Raw genomic sequence first — 23,875 nt, 5'->3', positions numbered from 1 at the left:
CGAGTGAGGATACCGGAGGGGGCTTATATAGGGAGGCATGGAGGAACAGGGCTACTGCCAAAAACACCAGTTAACTACTTTGAAAGTAAGGCACAGAGACCACAAAGAAAAAACAGGGCTTAGATTTTTATTTTTATTTTTAATTGACTAAGAAGCTGGTGCCATCTGACACCAGCATACCATTGACTGCTATATTTCATAATATGCCTGGACTAATCACTATTTCACTAACGTTATTTTCTGTATGAAGATATTGATGTCTGATAACTAATCCTGTTATTACACTGCATGCACAATAAAAGCAGAAGAATGGAATATGAAAAAAAAAACCCATAAAGACAAACTGACCAAGGAAATGTGTTAGTATCTTTCATAGTTGTTTCATAATGAAAATAATTAAAGTAATTATTCCTTGCAAATTTAAAAAAAACCCTTGCTAACTAATAGGGTTAATTCCAAGGGGTAGCAGAGCAATTACACTTTATGTGCAAACAGTGCAACTCTAGGCTTGATGGATGACTTATGAAGCCAACTTCATTGGCAAATCCACCCCTGCACACCATCTGTCAGTGCTGAAAATTCCTTCTCCCCGGTGAAAGAATTTTGTCACTCTGGGAGCAGGTGAGAGCCATGTGGGATAGTGGTTTGAGTGCTTGACTGCGACTGAAGGAAACCAAGGTTTGAATCTGCACTCGACCATGGAAGTGTTTCACTGGTGACCTTTGGCAAAACACACACTGTCAGCTTCAGAGGAAGGCAATGGCAAACCACCTATGAATAAAACATGTGAACAAAACCACATGACAGGTTTGCCTTAGGGTCAAGTCAGAAAACAACTTGAAGGAACAAAAGAAGAATAAGATCTGAATGTGTAGGCTCTCTCTTCACCAATAAGAAGACTACAAAGGTGAAAATTTCACCCCTTGTGGCAGAACCTGGCTTCTGACAACACAGGACCTTTGTATGAAGATGCCCTACCATCATACTACTATCCCATCAATGTAACAACCATCAATTTATTCTGGCACTCTTTTCTTCTGTTTTCACATTTTTGTAATCCACAAGGGAGCTTGCCTTTTATCACGTGTATATCAAGCTTGTTCAAAAGATTTTTGTGTGAGACTCTATCCAAAGCTTTTTGAAAATCATAAACTGTACCTCAGATCACTCCTTCCAACATGGAGGTAGAATTTAGAGACATACCCATATTAGTTTGGAATATCAATATGCAAAGGGAACCTGTTGCACATTTGAGATTAACTGTGAGGAAGACATTGTAGGATAAGCATTTGTAGACTTGGTCTACTTCCTCAGATTGCAATGTACTTGTTGACCCAATGAAAGAATTCTAAATTCCAGAAGCTGTGTTGATTCTTTTTTTCAGTGGCAGGTCCTTCTATCTCAGCCTTCAACAACTGGGTGCCCTCCAGATGTTTTACACTGTGACTTCCATGAGCCTCAGGCAGTTTGGGCAATGGTCAGGGACACTAGAAGCTGCGGTCCAAAATATGTTGATAGCATCCAGATAGGAAAGGCTGTTTGTTCTATGTGCAGTATCAATAATGCTTTCCAGTAATTCACCCAGAACAGATGTGAAGCTAACCAACCTTTGATTTCCAGGATTCCTCAAAATTATTTTTTAAAAATTGCCATTACAATGTCTGCTTTCCAGTCCTCTGGCACAGAGACCAATTTTTAGGGTATGTTACTTTCAGGGGAGGACAGATTAACTGTTTGGCTTTTGAGTTTTTCAAGAAGCCACAGGTGAATACCATCTGGACATGGTGGTTTGTTTTCTGTATGTCGGTAAGGTTTTATTTCTTTTCACCACTGTTTTCTTCAGTTTCTCAGATGTCCTTTCTGGAAAAAAATCAGTTAATGGACAGGATCCCACTCTGCATCTTCTGCAGTGAAAAGAGAGCATTCATTCCATGCATGTAGGAGATGGTACACAACAGTGTACCATTTGGACTTCAGCTCCCATAACCCCAGACTATTGGCCAACACGGCTGAGGCTTCTGGGATCTGATGTCCAAAGTCTCTAAGAGAGTACAGTTTGGGGACCACTGCGTTAGAGAATTATGCCACATATTTTGTCAACAAATGACTTGTCTAGAAGTAGTAATATCATTTGTTATTATATTCAGCAACCCTTACAAATGCTTCCTACAGCCTTCTCAGCTCTTTGAAATCTCCTAGCAAAAGCCACAGCTTTTATAAGATAGTGATAAGACCAGCAGTTTTTGGACAGCAAATATTTTAAAGTCCTTGAGAAGTGAGCTGGAGAAAATGTAAACAATTGTTTGTTGTGTGTAAGCATCTGGCTATGCAACCCCGACAGAAGCAAAAGCACTGCAGCTTTTCAGTGGAAACCTCTACAGTTTTATTAGTTTATATTGTGCCTGGCTTGAATTCAGAGAAAAGAGTGAGAGAGAAAGGAGACAAAGTTACAAGGTTCAGTTCAAGCTACTGATCCTGAAAAAATGTCATAGTGAATATCAACTAGCTGCCTGTTCACTCTCTGAGTTTCAGAAGGCAAGAACTTTTTTAACTACAGCTTTTCAATTCACAACTAGGACGAAGAGAATCCAGAAGGCGTGATTTGAAGGTACTCAGAGTGTAGTGAGATAATTCCCATGGGGGCCATGGATAGAAACAAAAAATGGGGGCCAGAAAAGTTTGGGTATCGATCAGTTACTATAGAAGAGTTTTTTTGGTGAATGGGAAGCCTTTATCGGTAATGACAAAAATAACTTTCAATTAATACATTTTAATTAGTATGCTGTGAAGCTTCCAAGAAAGCAAATCAATATTTTCCATAGGCAAAAAAGTTCTGTAAACTGACAGTGACTAGTAAATGCATATTGTACAAATCATCCTACTATAAATGATGTGAACTGTGACTAAAGTCAAATGGGCTGTGTATCATCTGCAAGCTTGTGGAGAAACTGTCTCCCTGAAATTCCTTCAAATATGTCTGGGGCATCAGTAGGGGGGTGCAGGCCACACAGGGGGACACCTCAGAGAGCTGATGGGAAGGGCATGTCTTCAGGGTCTAATGGCTCTGCTGGTGGGTCAGGAACAAGATTCTCCTCCTTTTCCTGCCCAGCCAACAGTTCTGCCAGACCCAGAATGGCTGCAGGGCAGCAGAAGCAGCCCACTCCCACTGGTAGTACTGGCTGCCTTTCTGGTCTGGCAGCTCTGCTGACCAGGTGTAAAGAGACTCGCTTCCCTCTTCCAACCACCCAGCAGCTTTCCCAGACCCAGAAAAGGCTGTTGAAGAGACGAAGGGGGTATTAAAAATAGTCTGCACTGGGTGTCAAATATACAAGATAAATCACTGAATATGTAACTTTCAAAAGCCAGAAATTTTTCTGATGAAACCCTGAATGCTTGTATGGTGGCAGCACATGTGTCCAAGTTGGTGAATTTTCACACACCCAAAGGTGAGCCCTGTGGCTTACAAAGTGTACAATCATGTGCCTGTACTTTTTAATAGTGTGTTAGTGTTGGGCTTTTGTAGGATTTTACCATTTGTTTTCTTGGGATGCCTAAACTATTTCTGAATGCTCAATAGTAATGCTAGAAATATGGGTACTGAAGAAAAAAAATTAAATTGGGGGGGAGGCAGAATTCTTACGTGAGAGGCAATAACCTCATTTGCCCTTCCCCAGTCACTACATTCCTGAAGGGACTGCAAATAAATATAAGCAAGGATAAAGAGCTAGGATTTTCTTCCAGATGCTTAGGAAGATAGAGATGTACAAAAAACAATAAAACATAACTTGTCAGTGCCCAGTTGCTCTTGGTCCTTTTTGTAAAAATACTGTGCCATACTGTATATAAATGTCCTTCCCCCACCCCCAACACCCACACACACTTCAGCAGAGCGGGAGAAATTAATTTCTTCACACACTCCCCACAGATACATCAGTAGTCAAAAGCAGGTGTCAGCTTTGACTGGTGTCACGCTTCCAAATACTTGGGTTCGTCAGGCGTGAGTTTCATGAGCTTATCAATGCAGAGAAGGATAAGGGTGAGAAACCAGAGACTCCAGCCAACTGCTGCAGCAATCCAACCATAGTCATCCACTCCAAACTGACAGCATTTGGTTGCTTCTTTGCAAAATTCAGGAGCTAATGGGAAACAAAAAGAAGAGTCCTGCAGAGTAATATTAAATTACTTTGCCTTAGCCTGTGTTACACATATAGCATACCCTCCAGCTATCCCAGTTTGGCAAGGTCAGTCTCAATCACTGGCATTATTACGGTTGTTATCAGCCCAATGTAGTAATAAATAATAAAAAACTTTTATTTATATCTAGCTTTTTGTGAAAACAAAGCGGCGTACGACATTTAAAATTGTACAAATATATACAAACATATCCCCCCCCTCAAAAAAGAGTTAAACAATCAGAATTAAAATTACATAAAAACATTAAATCTAATAACGGTGGGCAGAATCATAACATATATGAGAGAGATCATTGTATGGCCAAGTACTTTAATCTGGAAAGGCCTGCCGGAAGAGATCCTTCTTGACAGCTTTCTTGAAGCTGTCTAGGTTGGTAATTTGAAGGATCTCGTCCAGCAGGCCATTCCACAGGTTGGGAGCGGTTGTGGAAAAAGTCCTCTGGGAGGTTGCAACTAATCTGGTCTTTAGGGGCTGCAATAGGTTCCTCCCAGAGGACCTGAGTGTACAAGGCGGATTGTATGGAAGTAGGCGATTCCTTAAATAAGTTGGACCCAGGCCATGTAGGTCTTTAAAGGCGATAAGTAACACCTTGTACTGCGCCCGGAAACCAATAGGCAGCAAGTGGAGTGACTTCAACATTGGTGTTATATGGTCACTCCTAGTTGTTCTGGTGACCAACCTGGCTGACATATTCTGCACCAATTGTAGTTTCCGGACTAAGCACGAGGGTAGCCCCATGTAGAGCACATTGCAGAAATTGAGTCATGAGGTTACCAATAACTCACACTGTCACCCAGACTGCCAAACACTCCCAGCCACCCCATCTGCCAGCTAGGCCACCTCTGCCATGGTTGGGGGTGGGCTACTGCTATCACCAGGCAGCCTTTCCAGGTTTGGTGGGGCTGTTGAGTGAGCAAGAAAGGGCAGTTACTGACTTTCCTGCCCAGCCAGCAGACCTGCCAAACCCAGCCCCTTCACACCAGTAGCTGCTGTTGACCCTCCTCTCTGGGGTGTCTGTGGAGTCAAGCCACATTATTTCAGCAGTGTAGATGCACCCTAAGACTGCTTTATTCCCTGCTAGACCCTAAGTGTAAGGATATGATGTGGGACTAGTTGTTGGCCACCTTCTGCTTGTGAATACTAATATGATGCTCCCAAATCTGTGCAATATAAACTAAGATCTTTCTGGTGCACTGCGCTATCAGTTGTACTTTTTTTCAGGATTGTGTGGGGGAAATCTGCTGGCTCCAAGCAGCCTATTTTTCCAGTGACTAACTTCCTTCACACCTTTCTGGATTGCCAATGGTCAGCCAAGATTGTACTGTTTCATAAAGCCTTTGGTCTTTAAAACCACAGTATCTTTTCTGATAATTTTAATTCTATGAGGGGGTTTTTTTAAACTGTTTTATGGTGCATCCAGAATGGTGTTTTTTTAAAAGAAAGAAAGACCAGAAAGTTCTAGATTTTGTTTCTGTTCTCTCTGATTTTATTTTGGAGATACACACATGTTTTGTTTACATCAGAATATTTTCTGTCTCTTCCATATATAACCAGAGAGCCCCCCCCCAGCTCCCTAGGTCAATTTATTTTAACCAACTATAAAATCAGAAACAATAGGAACAAAATCTAAGACTTTTCAATCAGCCTGGGTTTAAATAGTATTATTATCTGTTTTTATTTGCTGTACATCAGCTCAGAAGTCCCTGGTGGACTGAGAAACAACACAAACAAATAATACAGTAATCATTTTAAAAGGATATGTGGTCTTTGCTGAAGAGGAGAAGGTGCATATACTTACGAGGACATGAGTCGTTGCTAAAATGTACATCAGTCTCTAAAACACAAGAGAACATAGGGAGTTACGTTTTAGAATGAGAAACTGCAGAGCAGATACAAACTAATTCATCCTGAGCTAGAGTGGCACAGTGGTTTGAGTGTTGGACTATGACTCTGGACACCAAGGTTCAACTCCTCACTTGGCCATGAAACCCACTGAGTGACCTTGGGCAAGTCACACTCTCTCAGCCTCAGGAAAAGGCAATGGCAAAACCTCCTCTGAAGAAATCTTGCCAAGAAAACCCCATGGTAGGTTGGCTTTACGGCTGCCATCATTTGGAAAGGCACTCAAAAACAACAACAACAACGTTAATTGAGTGGTTGATGGTATTAACTTATTAAAGCATTTTTAGACTGTTCTTCATTATTTCAGGCATCACAGCAGTAGAGGAATAATTAAAACACCCAAAATTACAAAAACAAAAAAGGCAAAAAGTACAATACAGTATAAACAGCTTGTTAAAATATAAAATAAACAAAAATGGTTTTAACTGGCATTGAAACAGTTACAGCTTTAGTGACAGTGACATCTCCAGGGAGAGGGTTTTTCTTATCTGAGGAGTTGCAAAGACATTCTATTGATGTCCTTCATATGTGAAAATTCCCTTACATATGTGATTGTAATTTTTTTTGGAAGCGCCAATATGGAACGTCCCTATCCAGTTAAAGGTTATGAAAGTGGAGTTATGTATGTGGCTTCATTGCACTTCATTGTGCATTGCATGATTTCACATTATGCACTGATTGCATGTTTCCACGATTGCACATCAATGTGTGATGCACATTTGTTTGTTTAGCATCACAATTCTGTAACAAAAAGGCATAGCACAACTGAATCGTAACTCCATGAGTGTAACATTTTGCTACACCTCTTTAATATAGGATCTTGGCCATACATGTTGAAGTTCTCTTATCCGAAAGGCTTGGGACCAGAGGTGTTTTGGATTTTGGAATTTTTTTTATTATCATTTAGAATGCCTGTATTTGCGTATACATACACAATGAAACATTTGGCAGTGGGAGCTAAGTCTAAACACAAAATTAATTTATGTTTCATATACACCTTATATCCATCACCTGTATGTAATTTTATACAATATGTTTAATAATTTTGTGCATGAAACAAACTTTGCATACATTGAATCATCAGGGAGCAAAGGTGTCACTATCTGAGGCACCCATGAAAAAAGTTTTGGATTATGGAATATTTCGGATTGCAGAATTCTGGATAAGGGAGACTCAGCCAGTATAATACATGTGTGATATTTAAGGAGTATAATGTAGGGAAAGTTATTTAAGCCTGTTTAAGCAAGCATAGGCAAAATACAGACCTCCAGATACTGTTGGACTGAACTATCAGCATTCCTCATCACTGGTTATACTGGCTGAGGCTGCTGGTGTTTCCAGTTCAGCAACAGCTGGTAGGCCTCATGATTCCCACCCCTACACCCCCCCCAACTGTCCCAATATGGCAGGGAGAGTCCTGACTAATCCTCTGTCATCCCTGGAGCCCTGGTGGCGCAGTGGTTAAATGCCTGTACTGCAGCCATTCACTCGAAACCACAAGGTTGCGAGTTCAAGACCAGCAAAAGGGCCCAAGCTCGACTCAGGCTTGCATCCTTCCGAGGTCGCTAAAATGAGTACCCAGACTGTTGGGGGCAAATTAGCTTACTTGCTAATTAGCTTACTTGCTGTTCACCGCTATGATCTTTGGAATAGCGGTATATAAATAAAACAAATTATTATTATTATTATTATTATTATTATCCCAGTTTTTCAGCTGCTTTTAAAAAGTCCCAATTTCTCTCTCCTCTTCCTACTTTGTCCCTTTGTCCTCAGCTTACTTCACTTGCTGCAAACAGATTCCATAGGGCAAAAGCATTTGCATTCAATTAACTCATCAAGAGGAGAGGAGAGGGAAGGAGGGGGCAAATCTTATTTTTACAAGTAGCCTCAGCCAAAAGCAAACTCTTGCAGACTCGTTAATAACTTTTCCAGTCTTGACCACACTCGGATGTTGTTTGGTCACATGTGTCCTGATTTTCATTTATGAAATGGTGGAGGGCATGCACTCCTGCTTTAATGGTATATAACAGATATTGCCAAGAAGACCTCATGATTCATTCGCCATAAGTCAGAAATGACTTGAAGACACAAAAAAAAAAAAAAAAAAAACCAGTACCTTGAATTGGTCTCAAAAGAAATAAACAACCCATTCATTCATTCACTCATTCATGCCTCCTTTCTCCCAGAGTGGAACCCAAGGCAGCTTCCAGAAACAGTAGATTAAAAACATTTACAATAAAATTTAAATATAATGAAAATCACCTCATAAAACACACTAAAAGCATTTTTTAAAACAACTGAAAGTTTAAAAGATAAAACATGCCCAATAAAAAGCCCCCTGTACTTATACAAAAAACAGCTTGATCAAAAACATTCTTGCCTACTTGCAAAAGGAAAGCAGGGAGGGGAGCAGCTTAGCCTCCTATGGAAGGGAGTTCCAGAGGGTAGGAGCAGCCACTGAGAAGGACACTCTGATGTCCTCACCAAGTGAGCTTGTGATGGTGGTGGGATTGAGAAAAAGCCTCCCTCTGAAAATCTTCGAGCTCTGACAGGTTCGTATGTGGAGATACATTCTTTAAGGTAGTCTAGCATAGACCTAAGCAGTGTAGGGTCTTATAAGTCATGACCAGCACTTTCAATTGTGTCCAAAAACGAACCAGTAGCCAGTGAAAACAGGTAACATTCTTAAAGGATGCCCTTCTCCTGCATTCATTTTGTTGCTCTTAAGAAGATACCAAGCACACATGACCCACTCTCTCCTCTGAGTCAAAGGTAGATTTCCCCTTCAAGCAATTACCTCCCATAGTCATTTGTAACAATCTTTAAGCAAGATAACCCAAATTTTTAGTATAAGTAGCCTATGCATTATCCTTTTTTCAATGGAAATATAATACATAGTGGGGGAAGAGCCTGTCTCTTGCAAAATAGTATTTGCTGCATTGAACAGTACCAGAAATACTACAATTTTAAAATAAATGTCCTGATGACTGTAAGAAAACATATGCATTTTATAATTCAAGCACAGGTATCACCCCAAATCTTCCTCCGCCCCTCCAGTAGCAACTTTCCAATCACCTCTCCAGGCCCATTCAGAGCTTGGAAGAAAATATAATCTGGGGGACTGAACCTCCCAGAATCAGGCTGGTGGATTCTGGAAAGTGCAGTCCCCTGAATTAATTTTTTCAGGCTCTGTGTACAACCACAGTGTTGCTATCCTAGCTACAACTCTAGTTCTGAGAAATGGGAGTGGGGGGTGAATCACCTTGTGAAAAAGAGTTCCGCAATACAGAGGACAGCAAGAAGACGAGGACAGCGATACGAACCAGAAGATCCATTGGTAAATGTTGAACCCCAGCCCCAAAGAGCTGCGGTGTTAAGGACCAAAGTCACCAGCAGTTACCAGAAAGGTGAGTGCAGCAGTACAAGGCAAAGTCAAATGTATCCACGCCAGTGGGAGGAGAAAATTCACTTCCTTCTGTGCTGGGACACCTTGAATTCACCTATTGCCAGCTGAGTCTAACCCAAATGGAAAAAAACAACAGCCAGTCCTCCTCCCAAGCTGTGTGATGCTCGGGGCTTCCAGAGAAGTTAACAGCAAACAGAATGAAGCACACATATTTCCTTACATGCTGTGATTCTGTCTTGACACTTCTCTTTCCAGCATTTGAACACATGATGTTCCTAGAATAATTTGGATAATATCTCCTGAAATTGTAAAAAACGGTATATAGAAATCTGAAAACCCTGATGAAAACCAAGAGTTCAAAAACACATCAGGTTTTACAATTCCAGGGAAGTAATAAATACACACCTCTGGAACTCTGGCATGTTCTTTACTGCAGAGTGACAGCAACTGGACTGCCATGGCTCCATCCTATGGAATCCTGGGATTTGTAGTCTAGTGAAGTACTGCTGAGACCCCAAATCCCAGGCCTTTCAAACTGGTGGTCCATAAATGGGTGCCAATGTCCAACCCATCTGCTTTTAGTAACTGGAAAGCTTTCATGAAAGAAATAACTCTAGCCAATGGGCACAAATATGGCACCATTTCTGGGCACATGGAGGAAAAAACCTTCATGCTTCCCAAACCAGATTGATACCTTAAGCACCAAGCTAATCTACTCCCCTGGACTAGAGCTGGCAGCAGAGAACTCAGTCTCCCAACAAACCACAAATCTCTGGATCCCATAACCCTGTCCTATCATCCTGGCACCTATCCACCATGGCAGTTAAAGACTATCAGACAGCCATCATTGTGTACAGTACACCCAGCAGACTGCAAGTGGTTTTTATTTACTTGGTTTTTATTCTTTCAATTTCCCACCCCCATCTTCAGATTTTTAGCCCAAGAGAATCTGCTGCCTGGGGCAGAGCAGCAAATAGTGCCAGCTACCCATCCACCCACTCCTAATTCAAGATGCATGCTGCCCAAGGCTAACCACATTATTTTGGCACTTGAGGAAGAAAACTGACAGATGGATTTTAATATGGAGAGGAAAAACACAGTTTGGTTCCATAGACTAACCAAAGGGCTAATGCAAAAGTTAACGTTTTCTTAACAAAAATGACCTGAACTCAGTTTTATCGAGCCCTATCTCCCATGAACCAATATTTGTCTGTAAAGTTCTGTATGGAAGAACAGTTTTGTTTTACATTTCAACTTCTAAGGGCATTGCCGCATCCTCCAGCCAGTCTTCCAAAGGGCTATAATTGTTGGATCTGCTGTCTTTCTGTCTGCTGCTGTTCAAACCAGATTGGGATGGTTTTGCCTCTCCTTTGTGTAAAGGGCACAGTAGTCATGTTTACACAGCTCAGGGAGCGTGGGACGTAGTGAAAGGAATTACCATTCAACTCACTATAATCCTGATGCAAAATGAACCTCTTAGGCTTATAGCCTCTTTACCCAGTGCATTAAAAAAAGACCCTCAGGCGGGATACAGACCAGTAAAGTGTAGTGTGGTGGCAGCGACAGTAGGATTAGGGAGCGCGCACCATTCAGACACTTCCTAATCCTAGTACGTAATAATAATAATAATAATAATAATAATAATAATAATAATAAATATTTATTTTTATACCACTTTTCCTGGGAGATCAAAGCAGTTCACAGGCAAATACAGATGTACAACACATTGTATTACAGCATAAAATACAGTAAAAAACATTCCACTAAAAACCTCATATAAAAACATCCTATAAAAACAAATTCACATCTTACAATCTCATAATTACAAATTATCATCACAAATACTCATAACATTGGAGGATGATGGGATAGAAGGATAATTATCTCTATGAAGGATCAGGGGGATATGCCAAGCGGAATAAGTAAGTCTTCAACGCTTTCTTAAAGCGTTGGCACTGCTTCTGGCCTCTTAGGGTTAGCCTAGTACGTACTGGTGGCAGTAAAATGGCAGTGCCCTGTCTACGTGGGCACCGCCATTTTGATATGACAGACACTTAGCGTCCGCACATCCCGGCGTCATAAGGACATCACGAGTGCGCCACTGGCGCACTGCAACATCTTTATGGCGCCGCAAGAAGGACCTGCTTTTTGCAGGTCCTTTTTGCTGTGCGAGGGAGCCACGCGGTTTTCCGCTGCGGCTCCCTCGCGCAGCAATGCATGAAGCCAGCAGACTGCCCTTTTTGGGTGGTCTGTATAGCATGTCAGCTCTCTTTAACTTAGAGCCCATACAGACAGGCCAAAATAAAGCTGGTTCGGGTCACTTTGGAAATATGCTGTTTAAATGATGCATGTGTCCTAAGAGGCCAGAAGCTGTGCCAAAGCCACGCTCCCGTTCTGAGGACTGGAGTGCAGCTTTGGCGCAGCTTCTGGCCTCTTACGATGTGTGCATCATTTAAACAGCATACCTCCAAAGTGACCCGAAGCAGCTTTATTTTGGCCTGTCTATACAGGCCCAAGGATTTTTAAAAACTGGGCTGCTTAAAGGAGGGCCCCTTTCACACTACACAATTCCAATGGCTATCAAAAAGGGGATCTGGAGGTGTGTGGTTTTTTTAACATATTGGGTGGAATGGGTGAGACAGGCTTAACTGCTCTGCCCTTAGAAAGCACACACAGCTACTATAGGTTCAACTAGAGTATATTTTCATTCTTTCCCAGCTCATTTTTCATTGCATTGTTCACTGCAGTCATGTTGCTCCAGCCTGACACCAAAAATCTGTGTTTCTCCAGCCATCCTTCACCATCTTTCCAATAACAATGCTACTAAAAAAATTCCAGCCAGACAGAGAATGAGGAGGGGAGTTGGGTAGGCATAAAAATACTTTGTAAAAAGGACCTTCTTTGTTAGAAGCTTTGTTAACTAAGGTATGCCTGAATTCCACTATAACTGCCGTGGCAGCATTCTGTAGAATCTTGGGGTTCGTACTGTAGTTTATAATGATTATACTGTATTTATTTAGGCCATATTTATAACTGTTAGCCAGTGGCGTCATTAGGGTTTATGGGAAATACAGAGTCCACCAGGTGACAATCTAAGAGGGGTGACACCACAGGTCCTAAGAGATCTGTGTCTCTTTTATTTTATTTTTTAAAAACCCACATTTTATCAAATTTTCACTTTAACCACATGAAACTACAGTATGTACATGTAAACGCATTTAGTCTGTGTGTATGATATCATAATTTCAAGGTACAAATTTAATTTTATTAGTCATGCCTTCTCATGAAGTGGCCAATGTATGTATGACAGCCTCAGTTTGATCATCTAGGCTTCAAGGGATATGTCGGGTTTAATCTGTTCAAGGACCCATTTGTTTGACTTTTTGGCCATTCACGGTAGCCTTAGCAGCCAAAAACTCAAACAAATGAGCTCTTGAACAGATCAAGCCTGACATAGGCATGCCTTATTAGAAAAGATGATAATGTTGGAAAAAGCAGAGGGTAGCAGAAAGAAAGGAAGACCGCATGCCCAATGGATAGACTCAATGAGAGAGGTTATGGGCAGGAATTTGCAGGACCTAAGAAGAGCAGTAGAGGATAGAGGGGCTTGGAGATATCTCATCCACAGAGGCACCATGAGTCTAGGGCAACTCGAAGGCACTTAACAACAAATGATATAGTAATTTAAGGGTATAATTTAAATTTTAATAGCTGTTTATGTCACAACTATTGCCATTGCATTCAGTGATATATGGGAATTACGATTTACAAGTAACATGAATACAAAAAAAATTTCTAAAATCTCTAAAGATTCTGTGTGGTGTGGTATGGAAGGAGGTCACTGTGAGTTACTGTGCCGGGTGATGCCAACCCTAGTGACACCACTGAATTGACCCATGGCCTGTTAAGGTAGAAGATGGCAGCTTCCCTGTAATAAGCATGGGTCTTTTGATGCTTGATTATTGTTTTCCAATCTTACAACAGACCACTGTGACCCAGGCAGATTGGCTGCCCTTTACACTTAGCCCATTTTAAGAGATGTTGACTAAACAGATTAGGTACAGGCTTTGCTTTGTATAGCACAGCATTCCTGGTTGGGGCAACAACAGCAGTAAAACAAGAAACACATAACAATTACAGTATACTGTATTTTCCTGCTCAGACTCTTTTGTCAGACCAACTAGATGTGTATGTGTTTATTCAACACATATACCATTTAGCTGCAAGGGAGGGAACTTTATAAACTGAAATGAGTGGAGAGTGGAGAGAGGAAAAAGCCACCCCTTTCTCTCTACTCTTGCTCTCCTTAAGTTTTCTCTATGACAGCTCTGCTACAGGAAATAATCCATCAGGGAGAAAATGTGTTAAAAATACAGAAGAGTAGGCAAGCTAAGATGGGGATGGGATAGAACTGTTCCATTCCCCTGTACATATATACCATTTTTAATATAGCAAGTTCGCCCTTCTTTATAATCTAATGGATACACATATGCTTAACAGAGATGTGAAGACCTGGAGAAGAACACAAAAAATCCAGAAACATCCCCCCCTATTTTTTTCAAATCCTTATTTTTCTGACAAAATTTGAAAATATTAATTATGGAATATTTGCTTTTAGACTGAGAAATAAAATGTTTATGCCAAGATATTCATGCATTTACTCCCTCCAAAATTATTTCGTAAGACAATGTACAGGATCAGACAACAGTAGGGGCTGAGTCTCCTTTATCTAGAATTCCGAAATCTGAAATGCTCCAAAAACCAAAGCTTTGTTTCATGGGTGGTTGAGATAGTGACACCTTTGTTTTCTGATGGTTCAGTGTACACTAACTTTGTATCATGCACAAAATTACATAAAATATTTTATAAAATTACCTTCAAAGCTATATGTATAAAGTGTATATGAAACATAAATGAATGTTGTGTTTAAACTTGGGTTCCATCTCCAAGATATCTCATTATGTATGTATATGCAAATACAGGTACGCCAAAATCCAAAAATATCTGAAATCCAAGACACCTTTGGCCCCAAGCACTGATACTCAACCTGTGCTGCGATTCCTGGTCTTGCTTTCTTTTTCTCAGTTCCTTTTAATGGAATGAGAGCTTTATGTTGGCTTAACATTATGGAGAACTAGTGGAGACCAAAAAAAATTAATTCATTTTGCTAATGCCAATGCAGTATTTCTCTCTTTTACTAACCACCCATTCCACCCCTGTTTTCTCATAAACTGAAAAACCAAAGAGTTCAGGCCTTTGTGGCTCCATTTCTAACAAAAACCTAAATTTTTAAAAGTAAATTCCATTGGTAATTATTGTCTGAATAAACTACTAACATATTATTATTATTATTATTATTATTTGGCATAAAACTATAATGTTTGATTAGAATTTTATGCCAAACCAAATTAGATGTAATACATTTTATATTCCTAAAGTAGCAAAGTGACTTTCAAGCTATAAATAGTACTAAAGCAGCATTTTCCCATTACAGTATCCCCCCAAAGATTTCCATCGTTTTCCAGAAACTCACCCTGGAAATAATGTTTTCCCCCCAGGGCTTCACAATTTCCAGAAATTTGACATCACTAATGCTCAATAAGCACCTGATAAAATTTACATATTTGGAGTATAATTCCCAGAATCCTCCAGCCATCATGGCCAGGGGGTTCTGGGTACTGCCATTAAAAAACCCTTAACAACTTTCCCAGAACACTGAACACCTGCGCGCACACAAACATTTTGTTTAGGTTTTTTTTTCTTCCAAATTATGCTGGAGAACTGTGGTTGGATCACCCAGACATTCAAAACAATGCTAACAAAATTAACAGAAATGCATTTTCAGGCAATGTTCAGTTTCTTCAGAGCTGCAGAATAGTTAACCCCTCCCTCACATTCTATTTGGTTACTGAAAATTGCAGGGGTTTTTTTATCTTCATTTTTTAAAGCCTTCATTAGATCTTAATCTTGATTTATTTTAGTTTGTGGTGTTTTATTCTCACGATTGTTTTTAACCCACCTTGTAATTTTTCTGGTTCCTCAATGCCACACTGAGAGACTGTTTAAGAAGGCAAAGGAATAGCCTACACATATATGTATTATGTGCATTGCAGCACATTGTCACACATTTGCATAAATGGTTAATTGTGTTCACTTTCCTGCGTACATTTGCATCTGTTTGCATCTATTCACCCTCCCTCTGCCAAAAATGTGCAGCCATCTGAATCCATACTCGGATAAAAGCTGCAAAGCCTTTTTTGACAGAGTTTAAGGAGTTTTTTAGGGGGTTCCCACAGAAAGCCTGAACTCTTCCAATTCACATGTAGCCAGATCATATTCTATAGGACTGGAATGAGGAGTATTTAATAATGCAGACTAGCCCAAAACTATCTGAGCAGGATCAAAGAAAATTGTGCAACCAAGTACAGTCAGCCCTCCATATTCTTTATCCATGGATTCAAGCATCAACCATATATAGATGTTGCGCCCCCCCACACACACACTCGATGTAGTATACCACTTAAAATATTTTGTTTGTTTTGTTTTCAATGTATATTTTCATTCACACATCCATGTATAGTCATATTTTAATATTTTATAAGGAAATAATATCGTTCAATTTCAAACTTCAAAATTCAATACTTAACAAGTGTGCAAATTGTACACATACTGTCTCACACATAGCCACATTCACACACACACACCATTGCTCACAGATATGTACACATTAAAGAGTCCGACTCTTTCATTCTTTCTTTCACTCACATACTCATTTAATCTCTCTCACACAGTCACATTTAAACACTCATTATCTTGTTTTGTGTATATGCACATACTGTATAGGAAAGTGCATTTGCTAGTGTGTAGCGTGTGTGTGAGAGAGAGACAGACGAAGAGATAGAATTTGTGTATGAGATTGTGAATAAACATATTGGATGGAAAGAGAGTAAGAAAAAGAGCATTACTGAGTGTGTGTGAGAGAGAATTGTGTGTGAGAGAAAGAAGGAAGGGGATCAAAGTCTCCAAATGCAAAGGATCAGCAACTTTCAGACCCCTCCTGGGGGTCCTGCCCCACAGTTTTAGAACCACAGTACTACTGTTGTTGATGCTGTGTGCCTTTAAGTCATTTATGATTTATGGTGACTCTAAGGCAAACCTATCATGGGGTTTTCTTGTCAATATTTGTTCAAAGGAGGATTGCCAGCGCCTTCTCCTAAGGCTGAGAGCCTGTGACTTGCCCAAGGTCACCTAGTGAGTTTCACGGTCAAGCTGGGAATTAAACCCTGATCTCCAGAGCCATAACAGCCAGCATGGTGTAGTGCTTTGAGTGTTGCACTAGGACTCTGGAGCAGTGGCATCACTAGTGGTGGTGTCATCCGGTGTTATAACCCATGGTGTCTACCTCCCCCAATTGGTCTCCTCTCATTTCACACCATACAAAATCCTTAGTAATGTATTTTTTCAATGTAAAATCATAATTCTCATATACTACTAAAAATAATGCTAATAGTTGTGACATAAACTAGCAAAATTAAGACTATACCTTCAAATCAAAATATTATATGCACAACCTAAATGTATTTACATACACACAGTGAAGAGTTGGTTAAAATGTGATGTTTTTAAAGAAAAATTAAAAAGAATTTTGAAAATTTTAAAAATTCATTTTTTAAAAAATTAAAATTTAAAATTTTGAAATTTGAATGTTTAATTTTTAAAAATTCTGAGGCCCCTCCTTTCTCCTCCCACTGAGCTTCACTCCACTCCCACCATCTCTTAAAGCATTTTAAAGGGAAGTAGATGAATGCCACAGTCCGTTTCTGCCCAAAGTTAGGTGTTTGAGGAGCAATGATGTCACCCCCTCTTTAAGGTGTCACCTGGTGTGGTCCACATCCCACACACACCCCTAGTGACACCACTACTCTGGAGACCAGGGTTCAATTTCTAGCTTAGCCATGAAACCCATGGGAAGGCAATTGTAAACTCCTCTAAACAAATCTTCTCAAGAAAACCCAGCCTTAGGGTCACCATATGTTGGAAACAACTTGAAAGCACACAACAACACCAGAGTCATAGTCCAATGCTGAAACCACTATGCCACTCTGGCTCTCCACTACACTACACCATTGTATTTAATGGAGCTTGAGCATCCATGGATTTTGGTATCTATGGAGGTCCAGGAACCAAACCGCAGCAGATACCAAGGGCCCACTGTATAGATGATAGCCAGAGGTATTTGAGTTCCATTCTACTGAATCTGCTTAGAGGCCAGTGGCGGCTGGTGCTTTCCATGTCCATGAGACAGTGAATCAGTTCTTGACTTAAGTTTGAACTTTAAAGGACTTTATCCAAGGTGCCCAACCATTCTCCCGAAACAGGTTCAGCACCTTGGATAAGTTCTTAAAAGTTCTAACTAAAACCTGGCACAGATTCATTGCCCCACTGACATGGAAGCCTCTAGCTACCACTGCTAATGAGAAAAGCATTGCCTCCCTTTTCACAGAACAAGGTGTCGAATCACCCACACACACACAGTGTGGCTGTGGCAAGCGGGAAGGCCTGAAGTTGTTGTTACTGACAACATCCCACTGCTGACACAACACCATTAGTTCTTATCGGACAGATTGGATGGGAAAGGTTAGGCCAAGCAAGGTGGATTCTGGTCCTTTCCACCCAGTGGCTAGGGAACAAGTAGGCTCTCTTTGGTTGGGACCAGTTGGGGCCAGTTTGTCTAATTTTCTATCTAAGAAAGAAACTGTAGGCTCTCCCAATGGTTCATTTGCTGTTCTGCTAAACCAGAAACAGCTGCAGAATTTCTTACACAGAGGAAGAAAAACCAAAGAGAGCAGATAACTGAGGTGAGATCTGGATCTGGATAACTCCAACCTTTCTCTATAGGAGATAGAGACCTTTCTCCACTCTTTGTGGTCCTTACTGATTTTCCCCGAAGGGGGGGAATTACTTTCATATATAGATGGCAAACATTTCCCCCTAACCTGCCTCCTCTCCTTGGGGAGAAGATAATGTAAGCCTTGATTAAATAGCTAAATATGTCTGCTGAAACCGGCAATTAACATTTAACAGGTTCTGTGATTGCTGGTGTGCTTGATGTAATTATAACTTTAGTATAGAAAAGCCAACCAGAGTCTAGGAAAAACTGAATGTGAATGATTATTCATTTTCCTAAACATATATGGATGAGAAACACAAATGATACGTTACGATGGTGGTGATGATGATGGACAGGAGATTAATATGAGTAGCAATATTACAGTGAATAGAGACAAGATATGCAGAAATAGTCTATTAAGTTTTAGGTTGAAGAACATTTGTGTTGTAAGTCGTCCTGTGGGTTTTGTGGTGATGGGAGGAGATAATGTACGCATACCATCCAACTGTCCTGATTTGGTAAGGACAGTCCCGATTAAACTTCTGTCGCCCCACTTTTTCATCTGCTTTTCAAATGTTTTCATTTCTCTTTCCCACTTGTACTCAGCTTACTTCAATTCCTGCAAAGTGGGTTCGAGGTGCAAAAGTAGTTTGCACTCAATTAATTCAGCAGAAAGGAGAGGAAAGAAGTGCACAGAATCTTTCCCTTCCCAGGAGGCTCAGGCAATATCAAACTGTTGCAGCCTCTCCTAGCTTGTGTGTTCTTCCTCATTAATAACTTTCGCTGTCTTGACCACACTCTGATGCTACTTGTTCACAGATGTCCCAGTTTTTATCTGTTATTTTTTTTTGGGGGGGGGGGAGTATGTGTACCTTAATTATGCCAATTTCATGAGTTAGGAGAGGGAACCCAAGCTCAGTGTTTGAACAGTGACAGGGTACTTTGAAAGTCTATGGTTGAATCTCTAGTATCTTCATTGAAAGAGATCATCTAGCAGGTGATGGGAATTTTTTTTTGCCTGGAAAACCACTTTACTATCAGTTTCTGGGCTTCCAACCCTGTTGCTAGATGGTCTAACTAAGTACAGTTGGCCCTTCTTATACACTGATTTTTTTATACATGGATTCAAGCATTCATAGTTTGAAAATGTTCAAAAAAAGTATACATTTCAAATATCAAACCTTGATTTTCCATTTTTTTATAAGGGACACCATTTTGTTGTGTCATTATATTTAATGAGACTTTAGCATACACGGATTTTGTTATACACAAGGGTCCACTGTACTGTATAATGCAGCTTTCTATATTCTGGAAGACGTTCTTGGGTAATCAAGCTATAGGTTATGACCTTAGTGGCTTAGAGGACTCCAGTTCTTGTGTTTAAAATCTCTAGTCCTTGTGAGCACTGAGATTCAATTTTTCTGATCCAGTTTTGCAAGGACTAAGGGTGCATCAGCACTGCAGAAATACAGTGTGCTGGGGTTTGGTTCCAGGACCCTCAGTGGAGACCAAAATCCATGGATGGTCAAATCCCATTAAATACAGTGGCATAGTAAAATGGTGTCCCTTATATAAAATGGCAAAATCAGGGTTTGATTTTTTTTGAATTTATATATTTTTGAATAATTTCAATCTGTAGATGGTTGAAGCGGTGGGTAAAGAATCTGTGGATATGGAGGGCCAACTACAATCCAGTTTGAAACCACTTCCACTGTCATGGCTCAATTCTGTGGAATTCTGGGAATTGTAGTTTGTTGGGGCACCAAAGTTTTGCTTTGCTTTCATAGATTGAAGGAAACATGAATAATTAGTTTTCCCCCCTGGTTTGGCAGGGACCGTTTCTATTAATTCTCTGTCATCCCACTTTTTCAACTATTTTAAAAATGTCTCAGTTTCTTTCTCCTTTTGTCACTTTCTGCCTTTGTTCTCCACTTGTTTCCATTGGTGCGAAATGAGTTCAAATTGGAAAAGTAGCTTGCACACAATTAACTCATGGGGCGGGGGGGGGGGGTAGGGGTGGAGAGGACAAGGAAGTTTACCAGGGATAAAACATTCCCCGATGCGTTACAATGGGCACGAGTGGGGCCGTGCACGGCAGCACGGAGCGTGATGGGAACCCGATGGGGCCCAGAACGCTAGTTTACCGCACAGGGAACACCGCTGCTGCGCATTCCCATCACGTTCCCATCGGGTTCCAGGGGATGCCATTTCTGGGAACGCTATTGAAACAGTTCCCAGAAATGGCATCCCCTGGAACCCGATGGGAACACGATGGGGATGCACGGTGGCAGCAGCGGCGTTCCCTGTGCAGTAAACTAGCATTCTGGGCCCCATTGGGTTCCCATCATGCTCTGTGCGTGGCCCCGCTCGTGCCCATTGTAACGCATTGGGGAACGTTTTATCCTCGGTGCAGTAAACTTCAGAATCTCACTGTTCTCAGTAGGAATCGGGAAAAAGCAAATAGCTCTACTAACTTGTGTTATATTTTCCACCTTGACCACACTCTAATGTTGCTTGCCACATGTGCTCCAGTTTTCACCTGTGTAATGTTGGTGATATATATGATTATAGGCCAGGACATAAATATTGTTGTACAAACAAACAAACAAACAAATGCAGGCTCAGGGCTATCTGTGGGCCTAGGGCCACAAACTATCTGCTTCTTTTCAACATGTTGAATCAAGTCACTTGGATATGTTACACAAACATCCTTTGACTTAGGGCTGCAATATCTCAGGGTTTGGCTTGTTTTCTGCATTCCTCAGGGCAAGCAAGAAGAATATCAAGGTGAAAGCACTGTCATGAATATATACACCTATAGAGATAGAGAGAGGGCCCTTGGTATCTGCTGGGGTTTGGTTCCAGGACCCCGTGGATACCAAAATCCATGGATGATCAAGTCCCATTAAATACAACAGCATAGTAAAACACTGTCCCTTATTAATGGCAAAATCAAGGTTTTCTTTTTGGAATTTAAAAAAAAAATATTTTCAAACCATGAATGGCTTTGGAATCTGTGGATAATGAATCCATTGGATGTGGATGGCTGACTATACATACATTTATATGTACACATACACAGTCAGTCCTCTGTATTCATGGATTCTACATTCATGGAGTCAATTATGCACGACTTGAAAATATATATATATATATATATATATATATATATATTTAAAAACCCAACAAGTTCCAAAAAAAGCAAACTTTGATTTTCCCATTTTATAAGGGGCATATACTGGGACCTGAGCATCCACAGATTTTGCTATCCATGGGAGGTCATGGAACAAACCCCCAAGGGCCCATTGTATAATTTATCATTTTTTAAGGCCTGCTGTTTTTTATCTGAATGCTGCACTCTGTCGTGCAATTGTGGTTAATACTTAATGTATCAAGCTTAATGAACCAGCAAGGGTTGCCCCTTGTGACCCCATCAGGGTCTGAACCTTGTGATATCACATGAAGTCATCCCTATGCGTCAGGTTGTGGCCCTGAAACCCCAGCATTTGACATTGCCATGTTTTGGCAGCTCTATGCACACAGCAACATTTTATTGCACATCTCACATGTCAACTTCTATGTTTGTAAAACAGCCCAAGTGAGTTAATTGATAGTCAGGAGGCCAACTACAGGCAGCAGGAATGGAAGAAGAAGAAGTGTGTGTGTGTGTGTGTGATGTGCCTTCAAGTCATTTCCAATTTATGGCAACCCTAAAGCAAACTTATCATGGGGCCTTCTTGATGAGTAGGTAGCTATTCTCCTCCTGCTCAGGGTGACCAGACATTGGAGATTATCAGATGGGGGATGAAATGTCTTTGTCCCGTTCTTTTCCCGCTTTCATAGTGCAATCGGGATAAGATTTTCATATGACGTCGTGCTTATTCGGACATTATCCTGTCCAGAAAGCGCGATTTACTGCGATTGTGTGAAAGACTTTCAAACAACATCGTGCAGACCCCATAATTGTACCGGCATTGAAGCGGCATTGCCCAACATTTTGCATTAATAGGAGTTCAGGTTAATGCAATGCTGCATCAATGACGGGACAATAGCCCTGGGAGCTGAAAGCCTTTCATGGGATCACAGTCAAAGACAGGATAAGGATGGGGGAGCAATCTCATCCTTATCTCGTACCCATGAGATAATCTCCATTCTCTTTTTCCAAGACATGTCCTACATGATTGTTATAGCTTTATGATATTAATGTTAATATGTATTAATATGTGTTTAATGTTAATATGTATTAATATGTATTATGTTAAATTTATTTTGAAGAATGTATGCCTTAGGCAGGTTTATTTTATTTTATTTTATTTTTCACTGATTGTATGTACAGCGCTGTGTAAATTTACAGTGCTCTATAAATAAAGCTTAATAATAATAATAATAATAATAATAAATTTCAACCTTTTGTCCAGGAGGAATTCCAAAATGTCCTCTATTTTGAGCTTGGCCATGAAGTGTGAATTTCTATTTACTATTTTTTTCCTACATTTTTCTTGAAAGTCCTATATTTTGCAGTACCTTGTCCTCCTTTGCCGTTAAGACATTCTGGTCACCATTCTCTTGTTTCCCTTGCTTTGGTGCTTTGGATATACGTACCTCCCTTCCTAAAGAGGGAGCAGTGCTGGTTTTATAGGCCTATTTCTTTCCTAGCCTACCTTGGTCCTTTTTTTGCAGCAGGAATGGGGCAACAGCAGGAGGAAAAGTTTTCAGAACTGTGTAGGAAAGTGATACGGAGGAAGCATACCTTCCATTTTTGCTTTCTTTCAGGGTCTGTAATATTCTTTGGGCTTGCACCTCAGCTGGCCACAGTCTTCCTCAGTTTAATGAGATGCATGTTGATTTTATTTAAACTGTAGTAATTGTGTCTCAAGAGAGCCAGTGTGATGTAGTGGTCTGAGCATTGCACTGCAACTCTGTAGACCGGGTTCAGATCCTCCATGGAAAGCCACTGGGTGACCTTGGGCAAGACACACTGTCTCAGCCTCAGAGGAAGGCAAACCCTTCTGAACAAATCTTGCCAAGAAAACCCCATGATAGGTTTGCCTTAGGGTCCCCATAATTTGAAAAAGACTTAAAGCCACACATCAAATTATGCCCCAATTTGCAGTTACGTACTGACATTAACATGTGTAAAGTGCATTCAAATCTGTGTCTGCATCCCTTCTATTGGATGGTTCATTTCCTCCTTCCTGCTTAGATTTGTGGCTGCCACAATGCATAGATAAGCCCTCTCTGTCCATGGGCTAAATAAAATGGCAAAGCCCCTTTGAATAAATCTTATCAAGATTGATAGACCAACTCATGATAGGTTCACCTTGTTCCTGATTGAAACCCATGTGGTCCACTGCACAAAAGCCTATTTATTACTACACATTTTATTTTCCTACTGCACAAAATGCACATGTTGCACATTAGAATAACACCTGACCCTCCTGAGTGATGAAGCCGTAATTGCTGGTATTTCTTTCAATGTCTCC

General features: G+C 40.6%; 2 protein-coding genes across 9 annotated transcripts in view; one reads left to right on the top strand and one right to left on the bottom strand.

The window, feature by feature from the left end:
• Positions 1 to 3,169: 3,169 nt before the first annotated feature.
• TMEM213 (transmembrane protein 213) lies at positions 3,170 to 22,991 on the bottom strand. Of its 4 annotated transcripts, none has more exons than XM_089527929.1 (4): positions 22,917 to 22,959; positions 20,867 to 20,931; positions 5,993 to 6,028; positions 3,170 to 4,136 (listed from the first exon to the last, which is right to left on the bottom strand). In XM_089527929.1, exons 2-4 carry the CDS (start codon positions 20,913 to 20,915, stop codon positions 3,967 to 3,969), a joined length of 255 nt encoding a protein of 84 aa, XP_089384055.1. In that variant the 5' UTR covers positions 20,916 to 20,931; positions 22,917 to 22,959; the 3' UTR covers positions 3,170 to 3,966. The 4 variants fall into 4 exon arrangements, 3 of the variants coding, with proteins under 3 accessions (XP_089384055.1, XP_089384054.1, XP_089384053.1); XM_089527928.1 differs by having other exon boundaries at positions 22,800 to 22,946; XM_089527927.1 differs by lacking the exons at positions 20,867 to 20,931; positions 22,917 to 22,959 and adding an exon at positions 9,359 to 9,431.
• Positions 8,598 to 23,875, top strand: part of LOC149311794 (V-type proton ATPase 116 kDa subunit a 4-like) — a 57,457-nt gene continuing 42,179 nt past the window's right edge. For 2 of the 5 annotated variants that reach the window (XM_089527926.1, XM_089527922.1), the window contains exon 1: positions 23,086 to 23,166. The gene's annotated coding sequence lies outside the window, so the exon portion shown is untranslated. Of the gene's footprint in view, positions 8,649 to 18,271; positions 18,361 to 21,113; positions 21,180 to 23,085; positions 23,167 to 23,875 lie in introns of those variants that run through there. The other 3 variants (XM_089527923.1, XM_089527925.1, XM_089527924.1) reach the window with 3 other exon arrangements.

Source organism: Sceloporus occidentalis, unplaced genomic scaffold (genome assembly GCF_023333645.1).
Source record: "Sceloporus occidentalis isolate IW3139 unplaced genomic scaffold, rSceOcc1.0.p SCAF_5, whole genome shotgun sequence".
In the NCBI taxonomy this organism is placed as follows: domain Eukaryota; kingdom Metazoa; phylum Chordata; class Lepidosauria; order Squamata; family Phrynosomatidae; genus Sceloporus; species Sceloporus occidentalis.
This window is presented reverse-complemented; position numbering and strand designations above follow the sequence as displayed.